Raw genomic sequence first — 11,622 nt, 5'->3', positions numbered from 1 at the left:
ATATATACTTGTACTTATTTAGTATTTAAGTAGTATTTTATTTTACTTTTAATTATTACATTTTTTAAAAGTAATATTATTTATTAGTAATAATCACGTATTATAATTATAAGTGATACAATTTAGAGTGAAAAACAGCATGCTTTGGACAACTATGCCTCAAAAGGCTGGGATAGGCGCGTCATTCTAATTGAGTATAACATATTTATTCTAAATGAGTATTTATTAGTCATTAATTATTTAAAATTATGAAATGATTACAATCCTATTTATTATTACTAACAATAACCACTTATTATAATAATACAGTGAGTGGCACAATGTACGTCAGCATTTGTGTTTTTGGAGTGTGTTACATTTTTGTGTGTGTGTGAAGACACCATCAAAAGTGTGATGATAACCGTAGAAACCGTAACGGACAAGTGGTACACAACAGTGGTACACACTAAAAAGGCTGACAACTGTCGAGCTCGTTGCTCGTCTTTTGTAGATGTTTTGAACAATCCATCCGTCCATTCAGGGAGCAAAAATCAAGGTTATCGATTATTGCCCCCCACTGCCACCACCACCACCACGCTGCTCTCTCGCCGCCATCAAAGACAATCTCTCGGCGCGGTGACAGGAAATAAATTGAGTTTGAAAGCGTCAAAGATTTTGGAGAGCGCTGCAGCGAGATGTCGCTGTGCCTGACTTACTGCTGCGTGTCGTTTCTATTAATGCTGTCACTGACACGCACACACACACGCACGCGGGGTGTGGTGACAGGGCATCTCATTTACTGTACAGCAAGGCAGAAGGGTGGGGCGGGCGGTCCTGGGTTAAGACCTTCAAATGCTGACTGCGGCGTTTGTTGTACAATTTCCTTCAAATGACGTGACCAGCTGTAACACTCGGACAGCAGCGTAGAGAAAGACTTATCCCGCCATGCAGCGGCCACCTGCTGTGTAGCAGCTTGGCTTTCAGCTTGCGTTCACTCAGGTTAAGCATTGTTAAATGCCACAAAGTGGTAGGATAAGCTAGGATACGCTGGAATAAGCCAAAGAAAAAGCAAAAGCCATTCAGAATTGCACCATTTCTTTGATCGCACGACAGTAGCACGGCCGTGCTGCGTGCTTCTGGCATCAATGGGAAAAACGGACTATTTTTAGAAGTGAGATGATTTTCTCTAAACTAACAGCAGCAGCAGTGAAGGTGACTCACTCAGGGTACGATAGCGTGAACCGAGAAACACTAACAAGACTTCTCATCGTTTGCTTTTCTTTCATTCAATACACATTTATGTGTGTGTGTGTAACTTGCATTCCTTGCAGCGGCTGCTGGAAAACAGTGCAGCGCCCCTGTAGCATAGATGATCTTTGATGACGGTTTCTGCAGTAAGTGCTGAAAAACAGAGTTCCCCTGTTGTATAGAGAATCTTTGATTAACGGTTTTGCGGTAGGTGTATAAAAACAGCCGAGTTTTCTTGTCATATGGAGGATCTTTGACTAGTGTAGGTTCTTAACAACAGCACAGGTCTCCTGTCATGTAGAGGATCTTTGTTTAGTGTAGGTTCTTAACAACAGCACAGGTCTCCTGTCATGTAGAGGATCTTTGTTTAGTGTAGGTTCTTAACAACAGCACAGGTCTGCTGTCATGTAGAGGATCTTTGACTAGTGTAGGTTCTTGTAGGTGCTAGAAAACAGCCACGTTCTCCTGTCGTATAGAGGATCGTTGACTACTGATTTTTGCAGTAGGTGCGGAAAAACAGCGGCGTGCTCCCGTACTATAGAGGATCTTTGGCACATGTTTCTGCAGTAGGTATAGAGCGCTTTTGCTCTGTAGATCTCTGACAAGTGTCACTGCAGCAGGTGCTGAGAAACAGCAGAGCGCTCCTGTCACAGAGGATCTTTGACTAGCATTTTTGCGGTCAGTGTTTAAAAACAGAGTTCTCCTGTCGTACAGAGGATCTTTGACACGTGCTTCTGCAGTCAGTATAGAGCGCTCGCGTTTTATAGAGGATCTTTGACTAGTGTCACTGCAGCACGTGGTGAGAAACAGCGGAGCTCCCCTGTTTCATAGAGGATCTTTGACTAGCGTTTTCGCAGCTAAAACCAGCACAACTACTATGTCGTATAAACAATCTTTGACTAGTGTTTTTGCAGAGCGATCCTGTTAAATGGAGGATCTTTGACTAGCATTAACGCAGTGCCTGTGTTTTAATGTATGACTTTAGATTTTCTTACTGCCTTCGTAACCCTGCCATAATATAATAATAATATCAGGTAACAGTGCTATAATGTATCATGTAGCAGTGCTACTGTGCTATAATGTACCAAGAGGCAGTGCTATAACGTATCCTGCTTGTTTGCAGCCTTTGGAGGCTTCAGCACTCACTTGGTGGAGCAGCTTCATGAATCCACGTGAAGACCAGACAGCGACGGAGATTCATGAACCCAAGCAGGTGTTCCTGTCTGCACGGAGGTCACAAAAGCAAACATCACATGTCGTCCACACCAACAATACCGCCATGTTATATTTAGCCCGGGCTGCTATTGGAGCTCAGTGTGCAAACAGGAGAAACTCTGGAGCTTTCAGACTCGCCTTTTAGGGAAGCTTGTGAAAGTCGTGGGTGGACGCCAGCCGGGCCTCGAGTATTACTTCGCCTCCACTCAGCCGGAGAGGAAATGATTTCCATGCAAAAGGGACTAATATCGCGTTCAACGATAGGCTCCTTCGAGTGGTTACATAAAGTACACACACTGCTTTGATGGATCAACAACACATCTTACAACTTTAGCACCTGTCTATGAACAAGATCAGACGCTCTTTTTCACCCACAATGCGTTTGTTTTTAAAGAAAAAGCTGTAAAAAAATCATACAAAAAACAACTAGCAAACTGTTGTGACTTCAAACTGTTAGCACTGTTAGCAAGTAACATTGCTACAACCAACGACAGCTTTAAAGGAATATTTAATACCGAGCTAATCATCTCCAGGTGGATAGCTGTTCAACTACTGTAATGCTAATGGTAATGGTAATACTGCCCCCTGTCGGCCAAAAAAGTGTTCCACTTCTCTTGTTTCAAAGATGCTAGCAGTGTGCTAACGTACGGAGCCCCGGAGGGGACATAGAAGAAAAAAATATGATAGGTACTAACGAGATCCTCTATAAGACAAGAGCGGTCTATACCTACTGCAGAAACATGTGTCAAAGATCCTCCATACGACAAGAGAACTTAGATGTTGTTCAGCGCCTACTGCAAAACACTAGTCAAAGATCCTCTATACGACAGACGAACTCGGCTGTAAAAACGCGAGTCAGACATCCTCACACAAAATGCTCGTCAAAGATCCTCTATTCGACAGGAAAACTCAGCTGTTTTCAATCACCTACTGCAAAAACATTAATCAAAGATCCTCTACACGACAGAAGCACTCTGCTGTTTTTAAACACCTACTACAAAAATGGTAACCAAAGATCATCTATACAAAAGGGGTGCTGCTCTGTTTTTAAGCAGCTGCTGCAGAAATGTTATTTATGTCTAATTTCTCTGATTATGTCTGCTATATTGGGTAATAAGAGTGTAAAGGTGACTATAGGGGTGTAATTTCGTGTCTTGAGGGCTCTAATAATGTTAAAAAGTGTATTTAGAAGAACGTAAACAGGTTTTCTATGCTCGAACTACACAAATATTCATTTAATACAGAATCCTACTTGGCAGAAATTCACTGATCGCGGACCGCTCTGACCGTGATAAACGAGGGATTGTTGCACACCTATTCGTCAAAATGTCTTTCTTTAAATATACCAAAAGACTAGGCAGCAACAGAAGCACCATGAGTGGTAATTAGAAATAAAAAAAAATTAAAAACGAAATAAAAAGACAGTCAAATGTTTGACAAGATGCTTCTGCTGCAGAGCAGAAAGAACAAAAAGTCATTTTGTGTCCTTTGAGGGAGAAGAGTTTGAGGCGTGGATTTTTAATGTCACATTTGGATGTGAGGAGCCGTAATTGATGTCAGGAGTAAAAAGGGCAGGGAGATGACGCGCGTTAACGTTCTCAAGAAAAGACCAGGGAAAGAAAGGACGACTAATTGGACGCTTTGTGGCTTTTAGGCTTTGCTTCCCTTTTTAAAGGCTTATTTCCTCACTCGCACCTGTTTGAAAACATGTTTATTCCAGTGCACAACTACGCAGAGTTTATTCTGACTTTGTCACCTGCAGACTAAAACTCAGCAGATCTGCAAGTTTAGGTGACGGAAAGTAATTGATCAGTTTCATTCAAGTACGAAACTTCAATGATAAACTCAAAAGTGTTACATTTGTTTGTTTGACTTTTCTAAAATATGTCACTGTAAAATATCTGAACAATAAACGTCAGCGAAGTACCCTTATGCGTACTTATACGTACTTATATGTACTTATATGTACGGACAAATCTAACAATATTTGGCATACCTTTAAGTGCACTGCAAGTATACTTAGTCCAAACTAAAATAAGCATACTTAAAGTCTACCCTTCATATTTTCTGTTCATAAATTAACTAAACAAACTCATAATTATTTAAATGAAATTGTATTATATATAATACATACAGTATATTATTATTGTATACATTTTATAAGTTACATAAAAAAATACTAATTCAATGCAATGTAAGTTTTTTATTTATTTAAATAAAATAGCATTATATTATATATAATATGTACAGTATATTATTATTGTATGATTTTATAAAATGTAATAATGTAAAAAATATTTTAATGCTATATTTAAATGGCATATTATGTATATATAATATATACAGTATATTATTGTAAACATTTTATAATTTTAATATAATTCCAAATATAATATAATGAAAAAATATTTTATTAATAATTTGGAAAAAATATTTAGTTTTTTTATTTGATTAAATATATATATATATATATAAAATATATACAGTATATTATTGTAAACATTTTGTAATTTAAATATAATTTCAAATTTAATATAATCACAAAATATATTTTATTAATAATTTTAAAAGATTTGAAAAAATATTAATATTTTATATTTTATTAATGATCTAATTATTTAAATTACATTGCATTATACAATATATATATGTACAGTATATTATTGTATGAATTAAAGTGTATTGATTAAATATTGATCATATTTAATTTAAACAGCTCAGGTCTCGTAATTTTTTTGTTTTAGATGACAACTTTTTTTCTTTTTAATATTTGGACTTTATTCCTGTAAAATTACTGATTTGTCAATTTTTTATTTTTCTGGACTGCAAATGGCCCCCGGGCTGCACTTTGGAGACGCCTGACTTATTGTATACCGATGGCGGTTGTGTTTGGTTGGACTTGAATGTAAAAAAAAGACAAATGTTTGTAATAAAGAGGGAAGCTGAAGAAAGCGACACTGCCTGAAGGTGACTTGTTAGCACTGCCACATCTTCTACCAGTTCAACACAATGAAACGCGCTCGATTCTATACCTTTTTATTACTATTATTGCTTTTTTTTAGCTCTGGGTTACAAAGTGATGTTAAGAAAAGCTTTCGTCACTGATGGATGCTTTCCACCTGCTCATCTCTCCTGCCAGACACGTGCGTACATTTCCAAGTACTCCGCAGCTCCGTGTGCCGTTTTAAGCTGCTTAATATTCCATTTAGGGAATATTTACACACCATGTACACGTAATAAAGCGTCAAAGCGTGTCCATTTTACTCTGCGTCCTCCCCCCCATCATCTGACTTCCTGGTTCCTCCTGTCCGTCGTCCAATCAGGTTCTTTGCAGGCGACGAGGCTCCTCCCAACATCATTTCAGCCAAATAAGAAAAAAATGTTGAAAAGAAAGCCGGATTCTTCCACTGCACAGTTTTCTACATGTTTGTTTTCATTATAAAAATAGTGGATGCGGCCCTCAGCTGGTACATTGACACCCAAAGATGATTGGCTGGCTGTCATAACAGTGCAAACGTGTAGAAGTGTCCCCTAACTGCACTGTGGAACAGTTTTGTCCTCCTGGCAGTTGTCCAGCAGCTCATCCTCAGAGAAGCTGATGTGAAGGCAGGTGTCGTTCAAGGGTGAAGGTGAGGAGGGCGGGTGCACGTGCGAACGCGAACTGAAGGACCGAGGCTCCTCCTGAGGACTATCACGGCCGCCGGAGGCCGTCAGAAAGGTCCCGCGCTCCCCGAACACGTCCTCGTCGTCTCCCTGCAGAGGCGAGAGCAAGGATTTGGTCTCGGAGCGCACACCCGAGTCCTCGCTGGCCGAGCCGGAGCTGCTCTCGCCGGCGCTGAACGACCGGAAGTCTGCCGAGGACAGCGAGCTGGGGGTGACGTCCGGGAAGGAAAGGCTGCTGCTGCGGCTCGGGGGAGGGACATCGGCCGGCGGGCTGTCGGCGGGGGCCGGCGAAGATAGCACCTCCGAGCCCGGGGACAAGGTCCTGCTGGAGCGCTTGCGGTTCATGGAGGGCGGAGGAGGGTCCAGCTTGGGGATGGTCTGCTTCCACCTTGAAATACAAACACAATCAGAGCAATTCACGCTGTCAGGCATCTCCATGGACACCTGTTCCTAATAGGCAAAGTGCTGCCCGGGGGCCGTTTGCCGCCTGCCTGCAGCTGTTTTTTTTATTGGCCCACAGCACATTTACAAATATAATTACAGAAAGAAAAGCAAGACCGCAAAGACGTCAAAATATTAAGAGGAAAAAGTTGTAATTTTATGGGAATAATCTAATATTATAAAGAAAAATAACCTCAATTAATCAACTGAGTAACATAAAGTTGAATATTAAAAGAAAAAAGGTTGTTTTTTTTAATTGCGATTTTATGAAAACAAAACGAAAAAGTTATAACGTCACGGGAGTAAAGTCAAAATATAAGAATAACGTCATAATTAGGAAAAGAAAATGTACGTGGGGAAAGCTGAAATAGTTGGAAAATAAAAGAAAACAGCTGAAATGAAAAAAAAACAGTTTTACAAGAATAAAGTCAAAATATTGAAAGGAAAAAGGTCCTATTCTAATAAGAAAAAAAGTTGCAGTTTCTGAGAATAATCTTGTATTATGAGGAAAAAATAATGTCATTTTATTAGGATAGAGTTGAAGAAAAAATATGTTTTTTTTAATTTTTAAAGTTGGAATATTTTGAGAAGCAAACTAAACAAAATAATGTTGGCATTTTTGGAAAATTTGGTTTGGGGAAAAAGTTATAATATTATGGGAATAAAGTCAAATATTGTGGGAATAAAGTCATAATTCCGGGAAGGAAATTTATAAGAAAGTGAAAATAGTTGGAAAAAGAAAAAACAAACAACAGCAGGAATGGAAAAAAAGTGCTGTGATTGTCCAAGAATAAAATGACAAGAAAGTCAAAATGTGAAGAAAAAAAGGCTGTATTCTAAAAAGTCGTAATTTACGAGAATAAACTTTTACTATTATGAGAAAAAAATAATGGTATTTTATTATTAGATATGATTATCCATCCATCCATTTTCTATACCGCTTCATCCTCATTAGGGTCGCGGGGGCATGCTGGAGCCTATCCCAGCTGACTTCGGGCGACAGGCGGGGTACACCCTGGACTGGTGGCCAGCCAATGGCAGGCCACATATAGACAAACAACCATTCACACTCACATTCATACCTATGGACAATTTAGAGTCTCCAATTAAACTCACCTGCATGTTTTTGGGAATGTGGGAGGAAGCCGGAGTACCCGGAGAAAACCCACGCGCACACGGGGAGAACATGCAAACTCCACACAGAAATGCCCAAGAGAGAATCCAACCCAGGTGTTCCTGATCTCCAGGCTGTTCCTGTATTGGCCAACGTGCTAACCACTAGACCACCATGCGGCCCTAGAGATTATTATTTAATAAATATTTTTTTAAATGTAATTTTTTTAATAATTGGAATATTATGAGAAACAAACAAAATAAAAAGTGTATTTTTTGGAAAATTAGGCAGGGGGAAAAAGTTATAATAATATGGGAATAAAGTCATAATTTTACAAGATTTTTTTTTTTTTACAAAGAATATTTGAGAAGAAAATTGAAATATATAAATATTTTTAATTAATATATTTAAAAAAAAAAGTTGTGAAGTTGACGCTAATAATAAGTTTTTCCTCTGTATGACCAAGCTGAGAAGCAGCTGTTTCTTCTTCCTAGCAAATCTACATGTGTTGCTTTGCCAAATATCAACAGGAGCAAAGTTACATCCTTGCATTTTTCACTACGTAGCCCTCGCTGGAAAAAGTTTGGCCAGCCCCATGCTACAGCAAACCAACAGCGAAAGCTGGCAAGGCTTGGCAAGTAACAATATGCGATATGTCGCCTTGCCACCAAGAAACGGCCATATTGTGTCCAACCCCGGCATCTGTGTAATGACATGACCTGGGTACTAAAGAAGAAACCATTAGTGTGATTATTTATTAGCCTGGCAGGGATGCTTTCCCTGCGCCATCACCACGTCTCAAGCGCTGCAGCTTCCTCGCCGAGACGACAAACACATCGTTTAGTTTCAGGAGTTCAACCACGATTGCAAGATGATGACGGAAGTAGGGCTTGTTGGTGTGTGTGTGCGTGCGTGCGTGCGTGCATGTGCCACTTTAAAGAACATCGGGTTCACACTTCCACCGATCATGTCTGGAAAGGAGAAAGGACCAAGCCCAGCTTACTGAATGATTTGTTCACTTCCTGTGTTTTTCCATAATAACAAAGGGTCACCATTTTCCATTTTTCTGATACGGCGGTTGATTGGTTCCAGACTCCACTGTGATAAGTGAATTTCCACAAAGTAGGATTCCTTGCTTATAAATAGAATATTTTTGTAGTTAGAAAACCTATTTCTGACCTTCTAAATACGATTTTTAACATTTTTAAAGCCCTCTAGGCATGATATAACACCCTATTGTCAACTTTACACTCCTTTCATTCGCACGTGCACCCGCCCTCCTTTACCCAATATAGTAGACATAATAAGAGAAAATAAGACATACAAGGCATAAATAGAGACCCACACATGTTAGCATGGCGAGAGATCCTTGTTCTTTTTTTTTTTTTTTTACTTTATGTTGCGTAGAGTACTTCCTGCGGCTTATTCGCTCATCAATGTAACATTACTGACACCCAGTGACCAGTGTAGGATACTACATATCCTCACAATGTCTTTGAATGCATCTTCTGACTGCATTATATTTGTACCTGTATTTTACTTCATTTAGCCATTTTTCATGCTTGAAAATGCTTCATTCAGGCAAAAAAATGTGTAAATATTCTGCACATATATATATATATATATATATATATACACACACACACACATATATAGATAGATAGATAGATAGATAGATAGATAGATAGATAGATAGATAGATAGATAGATAGATAGATAGATAGATAGATAGATAGATAGATAGATAGATAGATAGATAGACAGATAGATAGATAGATAGATAGATATATTTTATTAATAATAGGTCGCATCAGTAGCAAAATTCAAAGTGCGAAGTGGCGAGTAAAAAAAAAAAAAAAAGAACACCAGCAGCAAAAACTGGGGAAAAAGGGGAAAAAATAATAAAAATAAAAATGACTTAAATAAGTGTTAAAAACATAATATAAAAATATATAAAAATGGCTTAAATAAAACTGCAAAAATACTAATAAACAAAAATGACTTAAATAAAAGTGTAAAAAAAGACTGAAATAAGTGTGAAAATTTTTAAATAAAAATGTGAAAATAGTAACAAATAAAAATGATATAAAAGTATTATATAAATGTGTAAAAAATAAACAAAATGACTTCAATAAAACTGTAAAAATGATTTAAATAAGTATAAGAAATAATAAAAATAAATCAAAAAGACATAAATAAAAGTGAAAAAAAGACTTACCTAAAAGTGAAAACAAATGACTAAAATAAAATTGTAAAAAATAATAAAAATATGTCCAAATTAAAAATGACTCACATAGCAGTGGGTCGTGACTTAATGACCAATGGGGGCCCTGGTATAATGCAGCATACATACAGTAAGTCATTAATGATGATGAAAGGAGTAGAATGGGATTTATTTATCCCCTGCTATGTTTTTCTTTACCAGGGTGCATCTTGTTATTAGCATAGCTTGGACTCAGCATTCTCCTCCATCCTCTTCATCTCCTCTGCCTCTTTATTCCTCCTGCTTGCTTTCGTCGATAAGCCCACCTGCCGTGCGCCTGCTTTAAACTTATTTCAATTTTTTGGGGGGTTGTTTTTTTTTGTTTGCTATGTCTTTCTGTTGAATCCACGTTACACAGCTTTTTTTAATAACGGGATGAAAACGTTAATTTTGTGTGACAAAAAGAGGCTTTTTACTGCCTTCCAAAGCACACTTCCACCTTGTGGAGGATTAAGAGAGTTGTTTCTAAAAGCAGGTTTTGCATTATTCCTTTGAGAATACTTGGAACTTGAATGTGTTTGCTTGTTTTATCTTTAGCTTTATCTTGCACCACCTGGTGTGGAAAAACAAAGGAAAGTGTCTCCCTCTCTTGCAGTGCTTTGTTTCCTGGTTTGAAAGCCAATTGAATGAAATGTGTATATTTACCAAACTCACATTGTTTGTTTGTCTTTATTTTTCTCCTAATGAAAAGTTGGAGTCATGTTGCTAATCACTGATGCTAATCACACAGGACTGCAATCTATTTGCGGTGGTCAATTGTCTAATTTGTATATGTATCTTTTTTAAAAGGCCAAAAAAAATGTTATACATATGCTCTATTTTTTCCCACTTTTGCTGTTTTTTGAGGGGTTTATTTTATTTCTACAATGTGCCACGGGCCCATGAAAAACAAGCCTTGGCCCACAAACTGCCCCCAGATTGCACTTTGGACACCCCTGGTTTACATATTGCACCTGCGAGTGTCTCCAGGGTCGAGAGTTACGACTCCCGCTCGTCAAAGAAAAGAATGTATGGGAAACACTGCTGGATATTAAAAGTATGTTTTAATAACGGCTGCCGGTCAAACGTGATGAAAACACGCGGGGCTTCTGATGTGCTTTGCGCCTCAAGCGTGGATTATTGCTTCTCTTGTCTGCAAAATTGTGATTTTGGAAGCACAACATGCAGAAAAAAAACACACACAGACGATATTTCCTCAAACAGTGGCCCTCCGTCAAATACACACCTCAAGTGTGTCACTTTTTCAACGCTTTGTGTTGTTTCTCGTCGCATTTCAAGCATACAGGTGCGCCAGCATCGTCCGCAGAGAAGACAAAGGAACCTGTCCGTGCAGAATTAAAACCTATTTTCTTCTGAGATGTTTCTTTTTTTGGCAGGCAAACACCAGCTCCCCATCCCTTTCTCGCGCTCATCCAATCACAAGTCAAAACACAGCCAGGATGCATTCACGGTCTTCCAGAAAGGAGAGGAGGAGCCACAACAAAAAGGTTGAAATACAAGTGATATGTAGCATTGTGGTCACTAGGCGGCAGTAATAACACAAAACATTGAGACATTAGCTTACATGACACTACCTTAACACTGCATCAAGTCATGAAGTCAGTCATGGCATGTCCCACATGATATAAAGAAGTTCTCCTCCCATTCTGTGTGGAAGTGGTACGTTTTTGGCTTCTTCTGTTTGGAAGAAATCAATTCG

At 38.4% G+C, this 11,622-nt stretch overlaps 1 protein-coding gene across 4 annotated transcripts in view; it reads right to left on the bottom strand.

Annotated features, from left to right (window-relative positions):
- si:dkey-34e4.1 (carboxyl-terminal PDZ ligand of neuronal nitric oxide synthase protein) overlaps positions 1 to 11,622 on the bottom strand; it is a 44,434-nt gene that overhangs the window by 2,438 nt on the left and 30,374 nt on the right. The window contains exon 11 of one of the 4 annotated variants that reach the window (XM_054758226.1): positions 5,151 to 6,493. The exons of 2 other annotated variants lie outside the window; for them this stretch is intronic. In XM_054758226.1, the coding sequence (XP_054614201.1) occupies positions 5,974 to 6,493 (520 nt within the window). In that variant the 3' untranslated portion in view covers positions 5,151 to 5,973. Of the gene's footprint in view, positions 1 to 5,150; positions 6,494 to 11,622 lie in introns of those variants that run through there. One more of the 4 variants, XR_008566620.1, reaches the window with a different exon arrangement.

The sequence above is a fragment of the Dunckerocampus dactyliophorus genome, chromosome 17, assembly GCF_027744805.1.
Source record: "Dunckerocampus dactyliophorus isolate RoL2022-P2 chromosome 17, RoL_Ddac_1.1, whole genome shotgun sequence".
NCBI classification, from domain to species: domain Eukaryota; kingdom Metazoa; phylum Chordata; class Actinopteri; order Syngnathiformes; family Syngnathidae; genus Dunckerocampus; species Dunckerocampus dactyliophorus.
This window is presented reverse-complemented; position numbering and strand designations above follow the sequence as displayed.